Genomic DNA, 27,702 nt, shown 5'->3' on the forward strand with positions numbered 1-27,702 from the left:
TCCAACTTGTCGTTGATATTAGTAATGTCTGCTGTAAATGTCAAATTTGCATCTGTAGAACTCGACTATAGTTAAATGTCAAACACATTCAACACAAAAAGAGTAAGTTATTTACAAATTATTTAATTCTTAAAATTAATAAAAAAAACTAAACACAAGAAAATTCGTTGAAAATAAATTTCATACACATCTATCTACGAATCGTAGTTCTTTTTCATTAGCAAAGGAGTAATTGGCATATTCTTGCGTTCCATTTCTTTTATACGTTCGGCTTCCTTTTCTCCATACAAATCTAAGTGGCGACCATGATACCAAACAAGAATATCGAAGAACACGCCAATTGCAGTGAAACCTGTGGGAAGTAACAAATTTTCAGATGTTTACAAAAGTTAAAAAAAAGAAATCTAATAGCAGCCAGCATTACTTACAACATGCCACCGAATTGATGTTCACTCGGAATGCCTCTTGATCGTATAACTGACAATTGCCATTGCCGGTGCAAGTTTTGGTCCATTTCAAACATGTGGAATCAATAATGCGTCCAAAAATAATGGGTCCCGGTATGAGGCCAAACAAGCTGACCATCATAAGCATAAGACCTTGAGCAAACGATTTATCCTCAGTGGAGACAGCACGATAATTGACCAAAATATTGCCAATACGTCCAGAAGAACCGAACCAATTCAAAAGCATGGAGACTATGGTGAAAATCCAGAAGGCTTTGTTGCAGCCTTTCAAACATATGCCTGGTTTGATAACATTATCCATTGGCAAGTCATCCAAGGATCGACGAGATCTTGTTTTTAGTGTAGTTTCAGTTGTATCATACTCATCGAAAGCATCGCTTGTGGTGGTATAGAAGTCATCATATAAAGTAGAACTCTCATATGAATTGCTGGTGCTAAACTGTCGGTGGGTACTTGTGGTGGCCTGGGTGGTGACACCGAAGGTGGTGCTGGTGATTGCATTTGATGTTATTATTGAAGTGGTTAGAAGAGGCTGTAATAGTCCGTCAAGAGTGCTTGTCACAGTATGTAATTCTGTAGTTAGCGGTATGGAGGTGGTATTTAAGGCATCATGGTTTTTGGCAAGGCAGGAACAGTTGGAGTAATACTAGGGTGAAATTGAAGATTAAACAGTTTTAGGGTTAATACACTTTACAGAGGGGACACAAATTGTAATGTACTTGAGATAAAGTTTTGCCAAAAAACTTAGCTGAAAACAAAGTTTTCACAAAATTTTTATAAAGTTAAAATATTGACAAAAATCTATGGTAATCCCTTCCCAGGAAATTTTTCAGACCAACTAGAACCTTAAAAACTACTTTGTTTTCTTTGGTTTTTAACGCCCAGGGTTGGTTATGCAAATGTTTCTGACCGTTTCACTGTTCCACAGTGCTACATTTGCGCTCTTCTATAACGCCATTTACACGAAGCACATCACCTAAGGCTTCATACCCACCAAGTTTGTCGACAGCAGTCCTCTGATACTTACAGCAAAGTCGTCTGCCCTTTCCGCTAAGGTCGGTCACCAAACTAATGCAGATTTTTCCATTCTCAAAATTGGCATTAATCTATTTCTTACACTCCAAGACGGTTCGGGACCTATTGGCTAAAATTTGCATTTGATGTTTTGGTATGACTTCTTGCAACTGTGTCATATATGGTCTAAATCGGTCATTAACCTGATATAGCATCCCAATTTGGCTTTCTGAGCCTCTGGGGGACGCAATTATTACTTAATTTGTCTGAAATTTTGGAGGTGGTGATTTCCTATGACTTCCATGACAAGTATGGTCCATATCGGTCAATAATTTTATACAGCTCATATATATTTTAACAAAAAGTTAATCAAATGCGATCCATGGTGGAGGGTTTATAAGATTCAGGCACGGCCGAACTTAGCCCGCTCTTACTTGTTATAATCTTGTCTCTAAGTAGAATTTCGATCAAAATCCTTTCATATTTTAGCTCTATAAGTGAAAATCGGGCAACATATATACAAGGGAGTCATATATATATCTGAACCGATTTCTATGAAATTCACTATAAATCGAAAGAATCATAAGAAAACCCTTCGTGCCTTATTCCGCGAGGATCTGTTGACAATTGACGAGATTATTGAAGTATTAGTCCAGATAAGACGAAAATATATATGGGAGCTATATTCCAATTTCAATAGGTTTCGTCCCTAGCAGTGTTGCCGTTTTTGGTAGATTCCTACCAAAATTGGTAGATATTCTCTTGGTAGGTTGGTAGGCTGATCTTAATTTTTGGTTGGTTTTTTTTTCAATTTCTACCACATCAGGCAAAAATTTAAGCTTCTAGGGGTCGTAGGAGGCTAATCGGGGGATCGATTGGTTGGCAACTATACCAGGTTATAGACTGATTTGAACAGTACTTAGCATGGACATTGGAAATTATAACAAAACACAATGTGCAAAATTGCAGCCAATTCGGTTAACAATTGTGGCTTTCAAGAGCTTAAGATGTCAAATCGGGAGATCGGATTGTATGGGAGCTATGTCAGGTTAAATACCGATTTCAACCATACTTGGTACGGTTTTTGGAAGTCTTAACAAAACATCTCGTGCAAAATTTCAGCTCAATCAGACAAGAACTGAAGCTTTCAGGGACTCAGGATGTGAAATCTGGAGATGAAATAGGGCCATACTTGACACGATTGTTGGAAGTCGAAACAGAAAACTTTGTGCCAAATTTTAGCTCAATCGGACTACCATAGCGGCTTTCAGAAGCTCAAGAATTCAAATCTGGAGATCGGTTTATATGGGACTAGAACAGGTTATCGACTGATTTGGACCATACATACCTCGTATGTTGGAAATTATAAAAAAGTTTCAAAGCTAAATTTTCAGCCAAATCGGATAACAATTGCGGCCTCCAGGGACTCAAAAAGTCAAATTAGGAGATCGGTTTGTATGGGCCGATCAAGAATATATAGACGTTACGGGTTCGCAGATCAATATTTCGGTGTTGCAAACGGAATGTCTAGATTGGTATGAGGATGAGGGGCCTAATACCCCTCAACCCATGATCAGATTTGATTCATTCTCAGATGTTGAGGGGTTCATGCAGTAAACTGTTATGGCGAAAATGGTTAGTAAATGCGCATTTATGGCCTCATTTTGGCTTATCTAAGTTCCGCACGGTTGTTTATTGAAAATGGTATGATAAAATGGCCAACTCTAAGTAGTGGACTATAAAAAAAAAATATACACCCATTTTTGGCTTCAGAAAATTTAGTAGGTTTTAGTCGTCTATGGTAGGATTTTTCGTAAATTTTGGTAGGAAATAATTTTCTTGATTAACAAAACAGGTTTCTTGGCCAAAAAAGATACCTGCATGGACAGAAAAACAGATAGACGGACGGACAGACAGACACACCCACAGACAGACAGACAGACGGACACAGCTAAACCGAATCAGAAAGTGAATCTGAGTCGATCGGTATACTTGTTAATGGGTCTATCTCTCTTTCTTGTAGCGCAATAGTGGTGTAGGGTATAACAATATTTAAAACTTGCACCGGTTTTTGGAATTTGCTCTGTTTTCGAACAGTTTGAAAGTCCGTACTCAGAAACATAGTAGAAACGCAAATTTTGCCCAGTGCCGCAGTGCAACACCTCTTTGGAGAGAAATTTTACAGGGCATAGTACCGCACAAATGTTGCCAGCATTAGGAGGGGAAAACTACAGCTAAAAATTTTTTCTGATGGTCTTGTCAGGTTTCGAACGCAGGCGTTCGGCGTCATAGGCGGACATGCTAACCTCTGCGCTACGGTGGCTGTTTCTGGAGGCCAGAAACTAAAAACTAAAAACAATCTGCACCAAATGACCCATTTGTAATGGCCTACGATATACACCACTAAGAAGTATCTATGAAAAATTTCATGCTAATAGCTTCATTCGTTCGAACGCCATTGTGATTTCGGCTATCTGTTTAACGGATGGAAGAATATGGGTAGACTGACTTAACCCTTTAACGACGAATGGATAGAAAATACACAAGAATAGAAATGTTTTAGAAAAATTCTAGCTCGAGTTAGGACAGAGGTATCCAAATGAAATTTGGATCGGCCGGGCCTAATCTTGGAAACCCACCACCATTGATTCTGCCAATAAATGGGAGCTGTATCTAGTTATAGACCGAACTGAACCGTACTTGGCGCAGTTGTTAAGTGTCTTAACAAAACACTATATGCAAAATTTCAGCCAAATTGGAAAAAAATCGCGGGTTGTAAGGTCTCAAGAAGTCAAATCGGGGTATCGGTTTATATGGGAGCTATATCATGTTCTTGACCGATTCGGACCGTACTTGGCAAAGTTGTTGGAAGTCATAACAGAACACTATGTGCAAAATTTGAGCTAAATGGGACAACAATTATGGAATCCATGGGCTCAAGAAGTCAAATCGGGAGATCGGTTTATATTGGAGCTATATCCAAATCTGAACCGATGTGACCCATTTACAATTTCCAATGACCTACATCAATATAAAGTATATGTGGAAAATTTCAAGCGGCTAGCTCTACGCGTACGACCATGGCGACGGACATGGCGAGTTCGAATACGAATTTCAAGACGATCAAGAATAAATATACTTTATGGGGTCCTAAATCAATATTTCGAGGTACTACAAACGGAATGACTAGATTAGTATACTCCCATCCTATGGTGGTGGGTATAAAAATTTTCCGTATAAGGTCATGTTTTGGGTGAAAATTGGCTTATCAAAATTCGGCAATTTTTATAGCTTAAAAAATCAAACAAAAAATTTTCTCAAAATCTTAGGAGTGCTATTTCTGGTAATCGTTTTAGAGTCTTGTTGTATTCGATGGTTTCTATATTACAAACATAAAAAAGAACAAATAATCTGGTGGATATCGAACTAACGATCCTTTTCTGGTAATCTAAGCTCGCTACCAACTCAGCGGCACACTTTTTGCCACTATACACTATATACTGAAGTATAAATGTGTAATACCAGCATCCTACTCCAATCGTTGCTGTTAAAACGTACCTTGAGATCAGAGTTCCATGTTTGGCAACCCGCATGGCAGGGTGAAAAGAAAGTTGTTTCTGTATCCTCATGACATACCGGCGTATAGGGAACATCTTCACAACCGCAATTCTTATTGCATGACAATGACAAATTTAATCTGTTGGAAATAAAAAAAAATATTAGAGATAACATTTTATTATGCTATCACAACTTACTTTCCATGTTGATCCAAAACCACAGAATCACTGCAATACAAAAACATATAACCAATTTGACCCAAAATGAAAACAAAGCCGACTATGACATTCCACATTAAGACTTTACTGGGTGTTGGCTTCTTTTTGGATAGTATTAGGCCTGAACCAATTAAACCTACTACCATGCCAAGTATAGATATGGGACCCACCACAATGGTGGCACTTTGTGAATTTCTATGAAATTGTACTTCCATGTATTTGGTTAAAAATGTCATTATGGCCGAGGCACCCAAAATGTAAAAGATACCGGAGGTAATGTTAAAAATTAACAATTTGTTACGCAGTAAACGCATGAGGGCACGGGGGAAATCTGTAAGTAAGATGATAATATGTTTTGAAATTACAAAAATATTTAAAAATAATTTAATGAAAAATAGGAAAAACCTTGTACAGGTCAAAACTGTATACCCAACACTTTAGATTTTTGCGAATCCTATGCTGACAAAAAATCGCAGTTTGATTTGTGTGATAGCTATACTGTAAAAGATAATGTTTTAACAGTATAGATAACTTTCCAGCGCAATTGTTTCCAAAGACTCAATTTCTATAGAATATAAGTATAACGTAATAGTTCTCTTATTTATTACACTGTAGGTCATAGTCTGAGCGATGACAGAGTAGAAGTTTGGGTGATGTTATTAGGTTTACCCCTGTTCCTTAATGGAATGTTCATGGGCAAATTTGCATTAGAACAATAGCTCAACATTTTTAGGCCAAACTGTTTTTTAGGGTGTAGGGAAGGTTCTTCATATTTCGCAATATGTCAGAGATGGGAAGTTTTATTTAAGCGAATTTTAATAGCAGTTAAAAAAACACTAATTAGATATTTATATTTGGATTAATTGCCTAGGGGGAATGACCTAGACTAATACCCCGAAACGGCCATGAAAACCGATCGTCTTAAATGAAAGATATTTAATTGTCAAGTACTAATCTGATATAAAAATAAGGTGTTAAGTGTAGGGGAGCCCGCCCACGAAACGATCATATAAACCGATCGGTACAATATGGGAAGTAGAGTACTAAACCCTTCATCTTCAGTTAAGTTTATACGTATATAAAGAGCTCTAAGAAAAAGAGTTTGGCCAGAGAACTCGTTAACTCTTTGAGGTTTTGCTGTAAAGATCTAATCCCATTACGTTAATATGGAATTTCCCACCTTAAAGATTGATTGTTGTACAGTGTTATTAGGGTTATTACCTTTAAGTTTGGGAAAATCTGGTTTATCCACCACCGGAGCATCCAAAGTAGCATTCGATGAGAAACTTCTGCCCAAAGGCAAACATTCATCCATTTTCAATTCCTCATGTCTCAGCACATGTGGCACATGGGAATTACGCAGAACGGGAGGTCTCTTAGGCAATTCTTTGGGGAATAGACCAATTAAGCCAGAAAAAAGAATCATAAGAGTACCCAAAATCATCCAACCAAACCACCAGGCACCCAACCATCGGGGATCTTTGCTATCAATCAAAGGAGTTTTGCTGGGATCAATGAACATATTCAGGGAGACATAACCTAAAGATATAAGCAACATCATTAACAAACTAAAAAAACTAAACTCAAAAGTCTGCATTTACCTAGAAAGAAACCCACAATAGGTCCCACCAAACGCAGTGAGAAGGCCACCGACAACATCAGTGGCGTATTGGTCTTTTTGGTATTATCATCCAAATATGATTGTCCCAATGAATAGTATAGGGTATTGCCTATGCCCAGCACAAATTGTGAGAGGAAGACCAATACCAATGGCACAATGGAAAAAAGCGATTCACATTCATGGCTCGTCTTCAAAATCCCGCACAATTGTTGACTATTTTTTATGGTGGCATTCTGTAAATTGGAAAATAAAAAGCCGATTAGTGCAAGATATTCTGATTAGATGTGTACACAATCGTTTTAGGCAAATGGTATAAACGCCTCATTGAGTGCAAAATGTAAGACTAGTGATATAATATAACGAATCGCAAATTTTATCTAAAGACATAATTTCAAAAAAACTGCCTCAAAAGACACAATTTTAAAGAAATTTTCTTAAAATGACATTCAGCACTAAGCCAAAATGTTGATGAATTTTTTATAAAAACGAAATTTCTAGGAAATTTTCTTTATAGTCAAAATTTTTTCAAATGAAAAAATTTTTATGAGTTTTTCTCTAAAAATTTATTTAAGAATTTAGCTTTTTTATCATTATAGTTCACCTACAACCAATGTCACAGTGGCATTCTCTCCTTCAAAATCATAGTATTCCTTGGTGTATTGAAGCATATCTTGACCAGCCCCGTATATGAAATGTGGCAAGGCTAAAATGTAGCAGGATATGCCGCAGAACACAATACCCGAAGCAATCCATCGCGGTCGATTCCTTTGGCCTCCAATGTAGGACAGAATGAGCGATAATAATATCTGAGATATTTCATTGCCACTGAGTATGATGCCTGGAATTAAGTAAGTGAAAAAAATTATATTTATAAGATCAATATACACTAAAAGCGATTCAAAGATTTAGATTGTCTTTGGCCCCTTAATTCGTTTTGTGCACTTACCCGTTGTTTGACTTGGTATCTTAAAACGCTTCTCAATTGTAGTTAATGTTACAACAAAATACATATAGGACATGGCTTGTATGGTACCCATCAGTCCATAGACAGCCATAAACATTTTCGAGTTGGCGTAACGTTGCATCCACGCTGGATGCCATTTAGCCAAACCACAAAGGTGTTGTTGATCATCATGTGGCCGTAGTGTTCCCGAAGGCATAGTGGATATCGATGTGGAAAAACTTTCAATGTCAAATCATTAAATCTGAAATGGAAAACTAGGAAAAAGGAGTCGCAAATGAAGCACAACAATAATAAAACCAAACAAGTAAAAGAGTGCTAAGTTCGGCCGGGACGAATCTTGTATACCCTGGTAGCATTTGTCAAGTTCTTTGCCCGGTATCTCTCTATAGGCAAACAAAGGATAATGGATAAGAATTACTATGCTATTGCAGCTTTATTGGTATCGATTCGGACCATACTAAGTTTGGATGCTTCAGAACATAGTAGAAGTCCTAGTGCACCATTTCAGCCAAATCGAATAGGGGCTCGAAAAATAAAATCGTTAGATCGGCTAATATGGGAGCTATATCAGATTATAGACCATTTCAGACCATATTTGAAAGTCGTTTCAGCCAAATCGGAAAAAAATTGAGCCCCCTAGACGCTCTAGAAGTATAATCGGGAGATCGGTTTATATGGCAGCTATATGAAGTTATGAACCGATTTAAACCATACTTGGTATTGTTGTTATTGAGGCCACCGTAGCGCAGAGGTTAGCATGTCCGCCTATGACGCTAAACGCCTGGGTTCAAATCCTGGCGAAACCATCAGAAAAAATTTTCAGCGGTGGTTTTCTCCTCCTAATGCTGGCAACATTTGTGAGGTACTATGCCATGTAAGACTTCTCTCCAAAGAGGTGTCGCACTGCGGCACGCCGTTCGGACTCGGCTATAAAAAGGAGGCTCCTTGTCATTGAGTTATAACTTGAATCGGACTGCACTCATTGATATGTGAGAAGTTTGTCCCTGTTCCTTAGTGGGCAAAATTTGCAATTTGGTATTGTTGTTGGAAGTTAAAACAAAACACGTCATGCTAAATTTCAACCTAATCGGATTATAATAGCACCTACTAGAGACTCAAGAAGTCAAGATCCGATATCGGTTTATATGGCAGTTATATGAGGTAATGGCCGATTTATAGCTCGTTGAAGAAGAATGTCGAAGGGCCTAACATAACTCACAGTCCCAAATTTCGTTGAAATCGGACAATAAATTCGCCTATTATGGGTCCAAGACTTTAAATCGAGAGATCGGCCTATATAGCAGCTATATCCAAATCTGGGCGGATCTGAGCCAAATTGCAGAAAGATGTCGAAGGGTCTAACACAACTCACTGTCCCAAATTTCGGCGATATCGGACAATAAATGCACCTTTTATGGGCCCAAAACTTTAAATCTGCGAATCGGTCTATATGGCAGCTGTATTCAAATCTAGACCGATCTGGGCCAAATTGATGAAGAATATCGAAGGGCCTAACACTACTCACTGTCTCAAATGTCGGCGAGATTGGACAATAAATGCGCCTTTTATGAGCCCAAAACCTTAAATCGAGAGATCGGTCTATATGACAGCTATATCAAAATCTTAACCGATCTGGGCCAAAGAGGAAGGATGTCGAGTGGCCTAACAGAACTCACTGTCTCAAATTTCTGCAAAATTGGATAAAAAATGTGGCTTTTATGGGTTTAAGACCTTAAATCGGAGGATCGGTCTATATGGGGGCTATAACAAGATATAGTTCGATATAGCCCATCTTCAAACTTAACCTGCCTATAGACAAACATAGAATCTGTGCTCAATATCTCTGTTTTTAAGACTGTAGCGTGATTTTAACAGACAGATATATATATATATTTATGTACATATATATATATATACATATATATATATATATATATATATATATATATATAGATATATATATATATATATATATATATATATATATATATATATATATATATATATATATATATATATATATATATATATATATATATATATACTTTATAGGATTGGAAATGGATATTTCGATGTTTTGCAAGTGCAATGACAAAATGAAAATACCCCCATCCTTTGGCGGTGGGTATGAAAAAAAATACAAACAACTAACAAAGTAAGTCGAGCGATCGTGACTTTTAGAAAACCCTTACATCCCATCAGTAATAGCCTCGATTTGTCATTATCCTAATCTCCCCATATGCTTTTCGTCGTCCTACCAACAGTTTCGCTGATCCACAATGTTACATGCACTTTAGTCGTCCACTATCTTAACTCGATTTCGTCGCCCCAAAAGGTGTCAAGTTTATTGACGGCAGGCCTCTAACCTTCAAACCGTCTGCGCTTTCATTTCCCCATTACTCCGCTAGAGCCCGACATCCATACTATGCGGATGGTGCCATCGCCAGAGAAGGCGTTAATCTCTTTCTTAAACTTCAAGAGTGTTTGAGACCTTACGTCTGGTTGTTATTACCTTGATGGTCAGTCTTCTATACGTAAAGATGTTTACACTCGACGTTCTCGCATTAACACCATACCACTTCACGCATTCCTTGATTTCCCAAATCTCGGCTTGGTGGACCGTATTATGGTCAGGCAGTCGGAAACATATCTCAGTCCCTGGGTTTTCAATGTAGACCCCCAGGTCCACTCTGTACTCTAGCTTTGATCCATCCGTATAGCATAAACTTCCAGATGACAATACACGAGTTTCGTCAATCCGAGACTGAGCATCGCACTCGACCGATCCGAAACCTCTTTCTTTGCTTCCAGGTTTCCTGGTTGCTATTGCTCTCATGGTCAGTCTTCTATGCGTAAAGATGTTCACAGTCGACGTCCTCGCGTTTACACCATACCACATTACTCTTTCCATGATCGCCCGAATCTCGGCTTCGTGGACCGTATCATGGCCAGAGAGTCGGAAACAGATCTCAGTCCCTGGGTTATCAGTATAGACCCCCCAGGTCCACACTGTTCTCTCGCTTTGATTCATCCGTGTGGCATGAACTTTCAGATGGCAATACTAAAGCATTGTCAATCTAAGATAGTGCCACAGGCAGCAGTGCATCGCAAAACTTCCAGGTTTCCTGTCGTCGCCTCGATTATGTCGCAGTGGTGTGACCTGCTCCTATCGTCATTCCATTCTCCCATCGCCTTTAGTCTCATAGATACCACACAGTGGCTGCGTTACTCATAATCTGAATGTCTATGTGTCGGATATTTGAAATAGTCTCAAGTGCCCTAGTGGCTGGGGTCCTTATTAACCCGCCTATGCCAAGACTAGTGGACTAATTCTATTATCCTTATGTGGCACTTTTTCCAATTGGAGGTCACCGTAGCGCAGAGGTTAGCATGTCCGTCCTAGACACCGAACGCCTGGTTTCAAATTCTGGTGTGAATATCGTAAACAACCCCACGGCAGCTGGTTGTACGTACCGGATTGACCCGAAGAAGTCCTTCACCGCCCCAGTGAACAACATACAGATACAACAACAACAACCTCTGAAAAATTATCAGCGGTGGTTATCACCTTACTAATGCTAGCTACATTTGTGAGATATTCTGCCATGTGAAATCTTCTCTATTAAGTGGTGGTGTCGCTATGCCACACACTGTTCGGACTCGACATAAAAAAGAAGGCCCCTTATCATTGAGATTCAAACTTTAATTGGACTGCTCTCAATGATATGAGAGAAGTATTCCCTGTATCTAAAAGGAATGTTTATCAGAAATTTAATATTTAGTAAGCAAGTATTGGCTTAGTGGACGATCCTCGGGCTTAGGTCTATTTCGAGCCTATGGTCAGTCTACATAGTGCCCAACATATGTGGGCTTTCTCGGTACGATCTCGAATGTGACACTTGCAGTTCAGTTTCCTCCCCAAGAGCACTCATTATTTGGCCTTGTGCGATATCGAAATTGTTTTGAATTTTTAACTAAGTATATTTAAAATTTTTTTTTTTTCATTTGGTATTAATTTTTTTTTTTTTTTTTTTTAGTGAGCAATTTGTAATGTAGAAAAAGCATTCTCTAAAAGTTTGCATATGAAAACATTTTTTAAACATATATTTTGCATAAAATTTCCAGACCTTACAATTGATACGGGTGTGTCTGAAATATCTAAATAGATTTTTTTTTATTTTGTCATGTCTCAATATAAGAATAAGCAAGATAGTTACATTTAGTTGTATTAACGCCATCCGCACTTAAACCACCTTATCTGTTTGAATAGTTTTCGTTGTCCATAGTCTGTGTGGAGCCAATCTAATCATTTCGCAATTTAATACTTAATTCTTGCTATAAATGCTTGTGCTCATATTGATTTATTAAGAATCACTTTAATTGGATTTGCTTTAATATATTTTTTTACTTATATCAATCTACAAAAATAACAACCTACGATGATTTGAGTTAAGGCACATAGTGATAATGCAATTCCAATGTGGCAAAACAATTTTTACTCAAGCCTAACTCCACTTAGCCGAAACATTAGCCGTATGAATAACATCTCAAATATATCACGTATACGACACATGGGCTATTTATGCTCTTCACTTCAAATACAAGTCTTGAAAAATTATAAAACTCAATTTTTATACCTTCCACCATAGGATGGTGGTATACTAAATTCGTCATTCTGTTTGTAACTCCTCGAAATATTCGTCTAAGACCCCATAAAGTATATATATTCTTGATTGTCATGACATTTGAAATTGATCTAGCCATGTCCGTCCGTCTTTGTGTCGAAAGCACGCAAACTTTCGAAGGAGTAAAGCTAGGCGTTTGCAATTTGGAACAAATGTTTCTTATTAGTATAGGTCAGTTGGGATTGTTAATGGTCCATATCGATCCATGTTTTGATATAGCTGCCATATAAACCGATCTTGGATCTTGACTTCTTGAGCCACTAGAGGGCGCAATTCGTAATCGATGATCGAAATTCGAAATTTTGTATGAGGTGCTTTGTTATGATTTCCAATAGCTGTGCTACATAATCTGATATAGCTTTCATATAACCCTATCTGGGGTCTTGAGCCTCTAGAGGGCGCAATTCTTATCCGATTTTGCTCAAATAACGTGTTTCGTTTTGACTAACAACTGTGCTTAGTATGGCTCTAAACTGTTAAAATCGTTTCATAACTCTTGTTTGTTTCTCTTTCGAGACGAGCTCAATGACCGGAGATGCAAATGGAAAAGGAAACCCAAAGATAGCAACACACACCAACCACTATTGGACGCTTTTCGTCTTTGGTTAGAAGACTTTTAAACCATATTAGGTGTGATGGCTTCAAGGGTCGTGCTGGCAACCTGAAGGTTGCCAGCAACGACTTTTCCTAAAGCTGTGAGGACATCGAAGAAGAAGATACTTTAGAATACGTTCTGTGTGTGTGTCCCGCACTAGCAATCAGAAGAAGTTCCACTTAGGTTCTCATTTCTTTGAGAACCTGTCTGATTTAGCGGATGATTATGAACCGATTTGGATCATGCTTGGTCGAAATCGGCTCTTTCGAGGTTCAAGAAGTCAAGATCCGATATCGGTTTACATGGCAGCAATATAAGGTTGTGTACCAATTTGGACACTTCTGACAATTATATTGGAAGTCAAAGCAAAACACCTCATGCGAAATTTCTGCCAAATCGGATAAGAATTGCGCCCTTTAGAGGCTTAAGAAGTCAAAATCCGAGATTGGTTTATATGGCAGCTGTATGAGGTTATGAACCGACTTTCACCATTCTTAGCAAAGTTATTGGAAGTCAAACCAAAGCGGATAAGAATTGCGCCCTTTCGGGGCTTGAGAAGCCAAGATCCGAGCTCGGTTTGCCTAGCTTTATTACTTCGGAACTTAGTGTGCTTTCGACTGACGGATAGACGTACGGAAATGGCTAAATCGACTCAAAATATCAAGAGGATCAAGGTAAGACCTTACAAGTTCGGAAATGCGAGCGATCTTACACCAAAACAAAAAACTGTAGACTAAGAAGAGCAAAGGTTTTGCTGCGATTACACTAACGTTGCTAATTCTGACAAGAACAATTCCGCATTTGAGCAATTCGTAAACTTCCAAAATTAATCAAACGGGCCCACGTACCAGAATTTGAGTCTACGAACAGCCACGCAAAGTGGTTTTGGCTTTCAAATCGTTTTCAACGATCTAGCGTCAAAGTAAATGCGACTTCGGGAAAACATTTTGGAACAAGCTTTGGAATCGTGGGTACGCAAACAATTCGGTCACTTTTTTAAATAAAATGCAAACCATTTGAGATATTTCAAAAATTTTAATTTCGGCCTGAAGTACAATCGAAACATTTATGAATGGGACTCGACTTCGATCATATGACCACAGTGGGCACATATGCATTCGTCAATACATTAAACCCAATTTTCGATGACTTGGGCACACATTTCAGCCAAAATTGGCTGGGTTAGGTTAGAGTGGTTGTCTTTTATCTACATAGACTCACTTAGATTATTTTAGACTATTGTGATACCACAGTTGAGACGTGGTTTCCTGCGTGGTAGATCAGGAAAACTATCCATAACCACACATTCGATATTTTCAACATTTCTAACGATCAATATCGATATTATCGTTAATTTCTTATCAACTATATTTCAAATGAAAATGAGAAGTAAAAATCAGGAGATCGATTTATATAGAAGCAACATCAATGGTTCTATATAAACAGTAGCGCAGAGGTAAGCATGTCCGCCTATAACGCTGAACACTTGGGTTCGACTCCTGGCGAGAACATCAGGAGAACATTTCAGCTGTGGTTATCCCCTCTTAATACTGGAGACATTTGTGAGGTACTTTGTCTTCTAAAAATTTCTCCCCAAAAGGTGTGGCACTGTGTTCGGATTCAGCTATAAAAAGGAGGCCAATTTGTAGAAAATGAACAAGTCTAGATAAGGGCACATAGTTTTGGAATGCTCACAGCCCCTACTTTGTGACCATCTATCATTCGTTGTCCTTCGGGCCTGATCCTGATGAAAGTTTCAGGAAATTGTTACCGTTTTTTAGTCTAGGGAAAAGGCAAAGATATATACAAGCAAACTCACATAGTAATAAACAAAGAACCACAACACTTTGTTCCCTTTCTATAATATGTGTTCCAAATTTTATCTTCATAAAAAATTTAATCAAAAATATTTTTCATGAGAGGTATGGCAAAAGTTTATTCTCATAAAAGTTTTTGATTGAGATTTGGTTTTCATAAAAATTTCGATGAAAAAATTCATCAATATTTTATTTGATTTTAAAATTTTATATTTTTAATTTTAAGCGGTGAATTTTTATTAAAAATTTCTGTGCATTTATGTCAATATGTTTAGCTACGTTTTCACTAAAAAGTAACAACGCCATTTTTTAAATATTGGTTTACACATTTTTCGAAAAAAGCTTTTAATCGTTTCGAATTCATTATTTTAACATTATAGATTAGGGATTAATTTTTTAAATCACATTCAAATCGTTTAATTCACATTTGAGCTAGACCTCTCGAAATTTGGTATTAATTGGAGAAGAGCTACATCAGACCGCAGCGATTGCTGAAATTGACTTTGTTCTGCCAAGGTATCATAGATTCTATGCTGGCCACCTAAGTAACTGAGTGCTTTATGCGTTATCACTTACTTCACCAATACAACACACACACACACACACACACTCTGGTCAACAATTTTCTGGGAAAAATGTAGCCATTCGATTTGATAGAAGTTTCTTTTAAATAACCGTGTCAATCTAAGACGTTTACCATTCACGAATATCTGAATTGTACTAAAGAGGATTGTTTATTAAAGTTTAATTCAATTGGCATTTCAAACAGAACCACTCTCACACATACCAATTGAAATAACTGCCAATCAATAATGACCATACTATAGAAGTTAACGAAAATCACTAACACCACTACAGCTTGAAAGGCAATGATAACGTCTATCCAGACATTATTATCAATTGCTTAGATTTCTAGCGTTTTTGGGATTTATCTTATCAGTTGTTCGCTCACCTTGTTGTGAGTTTGAGGATTGCTATTGACCAATATTTGGCTTCTGTTCTGTTGCGTTAGACAAATTTCACTCAGTCTAGTAGGGAAAATTGGACATAACTTTCAATTTGGACATTTAGAATATATTTTCTCAAAAAATGCTGCATATATTTCATTCTTTTTCAACAAACTAATCGTTTGTGATGATCCATGCACTTTGTGAGCAATTGAGTTGTTTTTTTTTTTTGATGGCATTGACAAATTGAAATTAATGTTTTTTCCTCAGCTTTATGTCTAATGCCGCCAACCAGACCTGATCTATGTCTTTTGACTATTACCACGCAACGTTTTGCAATCCAGATTTGTACTAAACTAAGTTCAACTAAGCTTATCCGTACTGCTCTCACTTATGCTCTAGAGAATATGGTATATGCTCACCGAAAGAAATTAGCTAATTTCCATTCTGTGATTTTATAAATCAGTGAGTCTTTGTGTGGGTGTGTGGGCGAGTATGGAAATAATTTGATCGTAACGTATGTAAAAACCTTGAATTTTATAGGATGAGCTGCAGTCGGTATACATGTTAATAGGTATTGTTGGAAATAGATTTCCAACACCTAAGAAGGTATTCGTACTTCCTCTAAAATCACCTATATTTAAGTCCTGAATGGGCTTACACCTAAACCAAGATAGGTTCGGAGGAAAGACGGCCGGCCCCTACACATTTCACCCAAAATTTCGAAGCAATTCTCTTTACGCTCAGGGAAAAGTTGAAACCAAACGTGTTTATTTCAGTACCATACGGTATTGACAGTAAAGCAGCATCGTATGGTAACAAAGTAATGCCGCATAGTATGGATGAAATAGAAAATGATTAGTACCATTTGGTACCAGCTTTATTGCAGAACTGCCATTGGTTTCAGTACCAAATCGTTATTGGTTTTTGTACTAAACCGTTAGCAAATGAAAATAAATAAGTAGATGCATAAAGTTCGGCCGGGCCGAACTTTTGATACCCTCCACCTCGGGTATATATATAAGCCCCCTTTCGTCACAATCCGCTGAAAACTGGATAACTTAAGCACCCAAATTCGGCAAGGACATTGAGTGGTGTAATATATATAAGTCACAATTCAATTTTGTAGAACAAAATATTGGTGCTTTTGGCAGCTATATCCAAATATGAACCGATCTGATCAATATTAAGGTCGGATATCGGGAGGCTCAGAACAACTCACTTTTTAAAATTTCAGCGAAATCGGGTAATAAATAAAGCTTTTATGGGCTTCAGTCCCCTTATCGACATTTTATCGGCAGATGTCGGGAGGCTTAAGATAACCAATTGTTTTAAATTTCAGCGAAATCGGGTAATAAATAAAGCTGCTATGGGCTTCAGACCCTTTATCGGGAGATCGGTCTTTATGGCACCTATCTAAATAAAGTGCGATCTGAACCATATTTGGGTCAGATGTCGGGAGGCTTAAGATAACGAATTTCTGCTAAATCGGGTAATGAATAAACCTTTTATGGGCCTTAGACCCTTTATCGGGAGATCGGTCTAATGGCAGCAATATCTAAACATAGTCTGATCCAAACCATATTTGGGTCAGATGTCGGGAGGCTAAAGATAACAAATTTCTGCGAAAACGGGTAATGAATAAAGCTTTTATGGGCTTTATATATATAGCTATATCTAAATATAGTCTGATCGAAACCATATTTGGGTCAGATGTTGGTTGGCCTAAAACTACTCACTGTTTTAAATTTCAGCGAAATCGGATAAAAAATAAAGCTTTTATGGGCTTCAGTCCCCTTATCGGCAGATCAGTCGGACGTTGGGAGGCCTTAACCTTCTCATTAATAAAGCTGTTATGGTCTTCAGACCCTTTATCGGGAGATCAGTCTATATGGCAGCTATATATAAATATAGACCGATCTAATCCATATTTAGCTCAGATGAAGGGAGGCTTAAGATAACCCACTGGTTCAAATTTCAGCGAAATCGGCTAATAAATAAAGCTGTTATGGTCTTCAGATCCTTTATTGGGAGATCAGTCTATATGGCAGCTATATATAAATATAGACCGATCTAATCCATATTTGGGTCAGTTGTTGGGAAGCTTTAAGCTACTCACTGTTTCAAATTTCAGTGAAATCGGATGAAAAATAAAGCATTTATGGGCATTAGACCCTTTATCGTCAGATCGGTCTATATAGCAGCTATATCCAAATTTGGTCCGATTTGGCCCGTTCAAAAACTTAACCAGGGTGTATCAAAAAGACGTATCTGTGCCAAATTTCAGATCAATATCTCAATTTTTGAAGGCTGTAGAATGATAACAACAGACGGACGGATAGATACACGGTCATCGTTCAATCGTCTTAGAATTTTATGACGATCCCAAATATATATAGGATGGGGGTATACTAATCTAGTCATTCCGTTTGTAACACCACGAAATATTCGTCTAAGACCCCATAAAGTATATATATTCTTGATATTCTCGACGTTCTGAGTCGATCTAGCCATGTCCGTCCATCCGTCTGTCGAAATTACGATAGCGTTGGAAAGCGTAAACCAAGCCGCTTGACATTTTGTACAGATACGTAGTATTGATGTAGGTTGTTGGGAATTGCAAATGGGCCATATCGGTTCAGATTTGGATATAGCTCCCACATAAACCGATCTTCCGATTTGACTTCTTGAGCCCTTACAAACCACAATTTATGTCCGATTTGGCAAAAATTTTGCTATAGTGTTTTGTTATGATTTCCAACAACAGTGCTAAGTACGGTTCAAATCGGGCTATAATCTGATATATCTCCGTATAAACAGATCCCCAGATTTGACTTCTGGAGCCCCTGAAAGCCCCAATTTTTGTCCGATTTGGCTGAAATTTTGCATGTAGTGTTCTGTTATCACTTCCAATAACAGTGCTAAGTACGGTACAAATCGGTCTATAACCTGATATAGGTCCCATATAAACAGATCTCTCGATTTGACTTCTGGAGTCCCTGAAAGCCCCAATTTTTGTCCGATTTAGCTGAAATTTTGCTGTAGTGTTTCGTTATCACTTCCAATAGCAGTGCCAGGCACGGTACAAATCGGTCTTTAACCTGATATAGCTCCCATATAAACCAATCTCCCGATTTGATTTAAATTTTTGTCTATAACCTGATATAGCCGCCATATAAACCGATCTCCCGAATAGAATTCTGAGGCTTCTAGAGGGCGCAATTTTTATACATATGGTTGAAATTTCGCATATGTCGTTTTGGTATGACTTTCAACAACTGTTCCAAGTATGGTCTAAATCGGTATACAACCTGATATAGCTTCCATATAAACCGATCTCCCAGTTTGACGTTTTCATCCTCTGAAGGGCTCAATTATACTCGATTTGCCTGAAGTTTTGGAGATGGTAATTTTCTATGACTGGTGTTTTTCTTTTTGAAAAAGTCATTCAAAGAACTTGATAAATGCGATCCATGGTGCGATCGGCCCGGTCGAACTTAAATATGCACCGTTTAGGTCGTTGAGTAGATAAAGGGTGATTTTTTTGAGGTTAGGATTTTCATGCATTAGTATTTGACAGATCACGTGGGATTTCAGACATGGTGTCAAAGAGAAAGATGCTCAGTATGCTTTGACATTTCATCATGAATAGACTTACTAACGAGCAACGCTTGCAAATCATTGAATTTTATTACCAAAATCAGTGTTCGGTTCGAAATGTGTTCATTCACCGTAACGTTGCGTCCAACAGCATCTTTGAAAAAATACGGTCCAATGATTCCACCAGCGTACAAACCACACCAAACAGTGCATTTTTCGGGATGCATGGGCAGTTCTTGAACGGCTTCTGGTTGCTCTTCACTCCAAATGCGGCAATTTTGCTTATTTACGTAGCCATTCAACCAGAAATGAGCCTCATCGCTGAACAAAATTTGTCAAAATTTGAACACATTTCGAACCGAACACTGATTTTGGTAATAAAATTCAATGATTTGCAAGCGTTGCTCGTTAGTAAGTCTATTCATGATGAAATGTCAAAGCATACTGAGCATCTTTCTCTTTGACACCATGTCTGAAATCCCACGTGATCTGTCAAATACTAATGCATGAAAATCCTAACCTCAAAAAGATCAACCTTTATATTCCCATATAAACCGATCTTCTTACATAACTTCGTGTTTGGGGACTTTTGGGCTGAATTTTCATGTGGATGGGTAAAATTTTGTATTTGCGGTATAAAAGTTCTGTTATACTAGATATTAAAATTAAATATATATAATGTATTATTATTATACTTTTTATTATTTTTGTCAAAGGTTTTTAGAAAGTGTGAAGCAAATTTGATAATGGTATATGTGGATTACCCTTTTGTAGGGAACACATTGTTTATTATTATCATTTTTTTTTGCAATGTTATTGCCATCCATTATAAAGCATTGCTATTGTTGATTTAACTATAATCCCACGTTCTTTCTTCTTTGATTTGCTCTGTCACTCTTGTGAGCCCATTACATTCACACTCAATCAAAACAAAGAGAGAATTTTGTGATAGTCGGACATAGACACATTTTCATTTCATATTTCGATGTTGTTGGCGCGGGCAACCGGTCTCAATAGAGGGACTCTTTGCGAGAATCATTAGAAATCTAGATTAAAGTGATGGAAAAGAGTTTAGTATATTTTTTTTTTTTTGAAATTTCGTACCAAAAATATATCTTTAAATATATTTTTAATCTTTAAAGAATCCAAAATAGCCCTGCATAATGCACAGTGGGATGAGAAAAATAAATATAATGCAATAATGCAAACGTGCACTTAAAATGTACACACATGAGACTAGTTGAAGGACACATGTTTACTTTACGTACAAAATTTCTGCCAAATCAGCTTAGAATTAGAGATTCTTGACGCCGTTGGAAACTAATAAAGAGATCCATTTATATGACTATAGACCGATTTGGTCAATACTTATCATAGTAGCTGAAAGTCATAACAGAACGCTAGTTTACTTGAATGGGCTATGACAGAAAATTTGTGCCATTAGTCGAACTTAAATAAGATTTTCAAGCGCCTCGATCTTCTGCTCTCCTTCTACAATCTCTGAAATCAAGTTTCTAGATGTAATAATTCTCCACTTGAATTTTCCATCGCTGTTTGGTCGTCTCGGTTTGCGTATACCACAGTGCTTGCCTTCAAAAGACTTATTTGCTGGAGCTTCTTCATTCATTCTGACAACATGACCAACCCAGCCATGTTATATTTTTATATTATGCTAACCTTGCACAGTGGGAGAAAATCAAAAAAAATTGTAAAATATATGTTATTTGGGAACGGATACGGACAATTCTTCGAAATTTTAAATGGTTATATGCATATAGTAAAGGCAAATCCACAAAAAAGCCCTCCGCGACCTAGTCGGCTACATATGGGGTTCTCTCGCTGTCAAGGAATCTACAATGGTAGCACTTCTTGACATTGAAGGTGCTTTGAATAATGTAAATCAATCATGAAGGAGTAGGAGTTTCTAGGCATCAATTCTACCGTACAAAAGTTTATTAATAACTTATTTACTAAAAGATACATGACGGCAGGCTTGGGATATGTATATCTAAAAAGATGGTTCAGGAGAGGAACACCTCATTTAGGTGTACTGTCTCCATTACTTTGGAATATAGCCATTAACAATATATTATCGTCTCTGGAAGAAAAAGGTGTATAAGTTGTCACGTATACTGATGACGTTGCAATTACGGTTAGGGGAAAGTTTCCCAGCACTCTAAGAGATATACTTCAGGAAGCTCTACTCGCAACAGCGAAGTGGGCTACCGAAAATGGTCTAGGTATAAATCCGGGCAAGACAGAAGTAGTTCTTTTCAGCAGGAGATACAGTGGAACCTCTCTCTTTGGGAGGAGAGAATGTTCTATATACAGAAAGAGCAAAATACCTTAATGTTTCAATCCCATGGCAGCCGGTTGTACATACCGGATTGACCCAATGGATTCCTTCATCGGCAAGGGCTGCCACATCTGTGTACAAAGCACTACTACAACACACCTACACCTGTGTGTTTTTTTGCTTGAGAGGAAATTGAATTTCAAATGCACCATTGTGGAAAGGGCAAGAAAGGCAACCATTGGCAAAAGTTGGGGGTTTAGACCGCGAGTTATGCAGTTGTCAGACCTATAATGCTATATGGCGTTGTGGTCTGGTGGATGGAGCTACAAAAGTCTACCTACTGTTCAATACTCAACCGGATCCAAAGGATGGCTTGTTTGTGCATCACAGCCGCACTGAGGACTACACCATCTGATGCACTGAATTTAATGCTACATCTAATGACTCTGGACCCTAGAGGAGCTTTCTATTTGGTCATGTGGCGTCTACGGACACTGATGACTCAAGAACTCAAGATCCCAGATTGGTTTATATGGCAGCTATATCAGGTTATGGATCGAATTAAACCATACTTGGCAAAGTTGTTAAAAGCCATAACAAAACACCTTATGCGAAATTCCAGCCAAATCGGATAAGAATTGCGCCCTCTGGTGGCTCAAGAAGTCAAGATTCAAGATCGGTTTATATGGCAGCTATATCAGGTTATCGACCAATTTAAACCGTACTTAGCACAGTTTTTGGAAGTCATAACTCAACATGTCGTTCAAAATTTCAGCCAAATCGGATAGGAATTGCTCCCTCTAGACACTCAAGAAGTCAAGACCCCAGATAGGTTTGTATGAGAGCTATATCAGGTTATGAACTGATTTCAATTATACTCAGCACAGTTGGTGGAAGTCACATCAAAACGAAATGTGCAAAATTTCAGCCATATAGGATAAGAATTGCGCCGTCTAGTGGCTCAAGAATTCAAGATCCAAGATCGGTTTATATGGCAGCTATAGCAAAACATGGACCGATATAGCCCATTTACAATCCTAACGACCCAATGACCTACACTAATAAGAAGTATTTGTGCAAAATTTCAAGCGGCTAGCTTCACTTCTTCGAAAGTTAGCGTGCTTTCGACATACAGACAGACGGACGGACAGGCAGACGGACGGACGGACGGGCAGACAGACAGACGGACGGATAGACAGACGTACGGACGGACGGACATGACCTAAAATGTCATGACGACCAAGAATATATACAATATGGGCCTCAAATGAAAGGTATTCGGGCGTTGATTAAGAATATCGCCAGGAAGGAGGAAACGGCTTTATATTTTGTTGATATCAGAAGGGGGCGGACCCTCTCCCGTTATCCCAAAAACACCACCCAAAATCAAAAGTGGGCCGATAAGAACAATATGAATATCAAATGAAATACGGCTGAACCTATTTTCTTAAAATTTTCACAGATTGTGTAAGTTTTTGTGGACGGAAACACACAAATGCAAATTTTGCCCATGAACATTCCACTAAGGAACAGGGGCAAATTTCTCACATATCAATGAGTGCAGTCCGATTCAAGTTTAAGCTCTCTTGGGAGAGAAGTCATACATGGCATAGTACCTCACAAATATTGCCAGCATTAGGAGGGGAAAACCAGTGCTGAAAATTTTTTCTAATAGTCTCGCCAGGATTCGAACCCAGGCATTCCGCGTCATAGGCGGACATGCTAACCTCTGCGCTACAGTGGCCTCCGGAATCATAGGTTATATAAATTTAAGATATCGGATAGTGTCGGATTCTCCCTCTTACCCAAAAAAACGCCACCCATAACCAAATGCGGATTGATAGGCACAATATGGGTATCAAATAAAAGGTTTTGGAGACTAGAAAGCGTATATCATATTAAATTTTGGGTCTAAGTACCCCCATCCTATGGTGGAGAGCATAATTAAGACAATTTTTATGAAAATATTATTCAATTTGTTTGCGGAATTGAATTTCAACTAAATTTTCCATGAATATCAAATTTGAAATGCTACCTCAGAAGTTTATGGCTTACTGAACTTGTTCGCTAAGTAAGTGCACTAGTTAGTTCGGGCCGCCCCAAACCCAAAACTCCTCTAAACATCCTATCACCATGGGACTCAAATGAAAAGTGTTCGGCAGTAGTACATATATGGCATACAAAATTAGGGTCCAAGTAATGGGAAGTTACCCCAACCCCAAATACCCCCAAATTGGCATATCAGCCGACCATGGCTATGTGGGATTCAAATGAAAGATGTTTGGGACTAGATTACGAATATTACATTAAAATTTGAGTTCAAGTCTAGGTGGCGTCTAGGTTGACCCATTATGGCAATATGGGACTCAAATGAAAGGTATTTGAGAGTAGAAAACGAATTTGATATCCAATTTTGGAGCCATGTGTTTGGGGGTACGCCCTGAATCACCTCCTAAACTGACCATCATTTCCGACTATAGCAATATGGAGCTCAAAACATCGGTGTTTGGGAGTAAAGAATGAATTTAATATCCATTTACAGGGCAAAGTGTCAGTTCAAGCGGTTCATACTTACCGACCACGGAAATATGGGGCTCAAATTAATGGGATTTGGGAGTGGAGAACGAAATTAATTTTCATATTTGAGTCGAAATGGCTCCCCTAAAAAGCACTTCTTATTGCCCTAAATACCAGATCTCGAAGATTGGTAATGTGATTCGTTCGAAATTTTGTTTGCACTCTCCCAGTCACCAAAAACAAAACATGGTTTGTATTGTTGGTGTTAGGCTCCGCGGGGGCCGTGCAAAACCCCCCAAATATATAGACCAATCAACACAATATAGAGCCATGTGTTTGGGGAGCCAGCACACCTCAAATTACATCTCTATTATATAAAAGCTATTTGGGGTGGATATTGATATTCATTTTCGGGACAAGACCCTGGGGTCCACCCCACTCTCAAACACAACTTTTTTACCCATCATGCCATTATGGGGTTCATAGGAAATGTTTTTGTAAGTAGAGCACGAATCTTATATTTACTTTAATGGCCAAGTGACCACCCTCGAAATGCCCCCTAAACCGGAAATATTTACCAATACGTTAATATAGATCTCAAATGAAAGGCATTTGGGAGTAGAGTAAAAATTTTCCCATGAACCGAGCAGGAGCAAACTTCTCACACATCAAGGAGTGCTTTCCGGTTAAAGTTGAGTTTATCAATGATAAGCGACTTTTTTTTATAGTCGAGTCCGAAAGGCGTGCCGCAGTGCGACGCCTCTTTGGGGAGAATTTTTTAATTGTCGCCAGCATTATGAGGGGGGACCACCCCTTTCAATTTTTTCCGATGTTCTCGCCAGGATTCAAACGCAGGCGTTCAGCGTCATAGGCTACAGAGGCACGAATTCGATATCCACATTCGGGGCGAAGTGTCCCCACCCTAAAAATATATTTGAGAGTTAAAGAAGGCCAGGCAAGTGGGCCCAGTTCGGCTAGTCTTATATATAAAAATCAATTTGTGCTTGTTTGTTTGTTTGTCTGTTCCATATAGTATCAAAAAAAGCTGAATCGATTTTCTTGAAATTTTCACAGATGGTGCATTATGATCCCATGGTGAAAATAGGGTACTACATTTTTTGATATCTGAAGGGGGTCGACCCTCCCCCTTACCCTTATTTTCAGAAACTCCAGATCTCGGAGATGGGTGGTGCGATTTAAGCGAAATTTTGTGTGCTCTCTTATAGTAACCTAAAAACAAAAATTTGGTATACATATTGTGGATGGGGTACCTAGGGGGGACGCCCCACCCAAAACCTACAAAATATATATATAGACCAATCACGACAATATGGGACTCAAATGATAGGTATTTAAGAGTAGAAAACTAATATGATACCTAAATGTGGGACCAAGTATTTGGGGGACCACCCCAACCCCCAAAACACCCCTTAAATCGGACATATTTACCGACCATGGCAAAATGGGACTCAACTGAAAGGTATCTACGAGTAGAATACGAATCTGATATCAAAATCTGTGACCAAGTGTTGAGGGGGCCGCCCATCCCTGAAAACACTCCCAAACAGGACTTATTAACTGACCATCGCAATATGGGGTTCAAATGGAAGATATTTGAGTGTAGAATACGAATTTGATATCTTAATGTAGAACCAAGTGTTTTGGGGGCCGCCCCTCCCCAAAAACACCCCCCAAAGAGCAAAAAGTTACGAGCATAGCAATGTGGTGCTCAAATGAAAGGTATTTGGAAATACCGCATAAATCTGATATCAATATTCGGGGGAAAGTTTCAATGGGGCCTACCCACACCATAACACCACCCAAATAGGAAGTATTTGCTGACCATTGCAATATGCGGCTCAAATAAGAGGTACTTTAGTGTAGAATACAAAGCTGATATATTGGGTTGCCTAAAAAGTAATTGCGGATTTTTTAAAAGAAAGTAAATGCATTTTTAATAAAACTTAGAATGAACTTTAATCAAATATATAATTGCCATTTTGTTCGATAACCTTTTACCATCTTCCTGGCAAATTTAGTATTCCACGCTCATAGAACTTCTGGCCTTTATCTGCAAAAACCTGAACCAAGTGCGATTTTATAGCCTCATCATTGCCGAAAGTTTTACCATTTAAGGAGTTCTGCAAAGATCGAAATAAATGGTAGTCTGATGGTGCAACGTCAGGGCTATATGGTGGATGCATCAAAAGTTCCCAGCTAAGCTCACTCAGTTTTTGACGAGTGCCCAAAGATGTGTGCGGTCTAGCGTTGTCCTGGTGGAATATGACACCTTTACGATTGACCAATTCTGGTCGCTTCTCCTTGATGGCTGTATTCAATTTGTCCAATTGTTGACAGTAAACATCCGAATTAATCGTTTGGTTCCTTGGAAGCAGCTCAAAATATACCACACCCTTCCAATCCCACCAAACAGACAGCATAACCTTCTTTTGGTGGATATCAGCCTTTGAAGTGGTTTGAGCTGGTTCACCATGCTTGGACCATGATCGTTTTCGACTAACGTTGTTGTAAACAATCCATTTTTCATCTCCAGTTATGATTCCTTTTTAAAACGGATCGAATTCATTGAGTTTCAGGTGCATATCACAAGCGTTGATTCGGTTTGTTAAATGAATTTCTTTCAATACATGTGGTACCCATATTAAAATTGACGCCAAACAAGCAAATCTAAACAAAATTTCGCGCTTTTTTTTCTAAAGCAAGCTAAAAGTAACAGCTGATAACTGACAGAAGAAAGAATGCAATTACAGAGTCACAAGCCGTTGAAAAAATTTGTCAACGCCGACTATATTACTACTATATTACCGACAATTACTTTTTGGGCAACCCAATATATTTTCAGTCACTGAATGGCCTTCCCATCCCCCAAAACACCCCCATTACCGGACATGTTTGCCGACTATGCAAATATGGGGCGCAAATGAAAGGAATTTTGGAAAAGACCACGAATCTTATATCAACATTCGGGACCAACTGTCTAGGGGAACGTCCGCCCCCATAACAACCCCAAACAGGACATATTTGCTCACCATTTGGGTCTTAAAGAGAGTGGAACTCTTCACAAAGCGGACATATTTGCTGACTTTTGCAATAAGTGTAAGCCCCTGAAAGGTATTTGAGATTGGAAAACGAATTTGATATCCAACTTTGAGTCCAATGGCAATATGGGGCTCAAATAAATGATATTTGAGAGTAGAGCGCGATGCTGATTTATTTTTAGGGCTAAGTGTTTGGGGAACAATCCAACTCCCCAAAACACAACTAAATCGGATGCATTAACTGACCACAAAAATATTTTAAGGACAATTTTGTTCCATATAAAGTAAAAGAAGGCGCAACGGAGCGGAGCCGGTTCGGCTAGTTGTATTATGTAAATTAATAC

The 27,702-nt window shown here is 38.3% G+C and overlaps 2 protein-coding genes across 3 annotated transcripts in view; one reads left to right on the forward strand and one right to left on the reverse strand.

Moving 5' to 3' along the window:
• Positions 1 to 103: 103 nt before the first annotated feature.
• On the reverse strand, positions 104 to 16,265 carry LOC106090889 (solute carrier organic anion transporter family member 74D). 2 transcript variants are annotated; one of them, XM_013257225.2, is made up of 9 exons: positions 15,892 to 16,265; positions 7,825 to 8,096; positions 7,484 to 7,716; positions 6,859 to 7,111; positions 6,479 to 6,796; positions 5,237 to 5,588; positions 5,040 to 5,178; positions 429 to 1,113; positions 104 to 352 (listed from the first exon to the last, which is right to left on the reverse strand). In XM_013257225.2, the coding sequence occupies exons 2-9, from the start codon at positions 8,036 to 8,038 to the stop codon at positions 195 to 197; spliced, it is 2,352 nt and encodes a 783-aa protein (XP_013112679.2). In that variant the 5' UTR covers positions 8,039 to 8,096; positions 15,892 to 16,265; the 3' UTR covers positions 104 to 194. The 2 variants fall into 2 exon arrangements, with proteins under 2 accessions (XP_013112679.2, XP_013112682.2); XM_013257228.2 differs by lacking the exon at positions 15,892 to 16,265 and adding an exon at positions 15,727 to 15,855.
• The window catches only part of LOC106090887 (solute carrier organic anion transporter family member 1A5), a 32,697-nt gene continuing 12,618 nt past the window's right edge, over positions 7,624 to 27,702 (forward strand). Inside the window, exon 1 of the mRNA XM_013257224.2 lies at positions 7,624 to 7,726. The gene's annotated coding sequence lies outside the window, so the exon portion shown is untranslated. The remainder of the gene's footprint in view (positions 7,727 to 27,702) is intronic.

The sequence above is a fragment of the Stomoxys calcitrans genome, chromosome 3 (genome assembly GCF_963082655.1).
Source record: "Stomoxys calcitrans chromosome 3, idStoCalc2.1, whole genome shotgun sequence".
NCBI classification, from domain to species: domain Eukaryota; kingdom Metazoa; phylum Arthropoda; class Insecta; order Diptera; family Muscidae; genus Stomoxys; species Stomoxys calcitrans.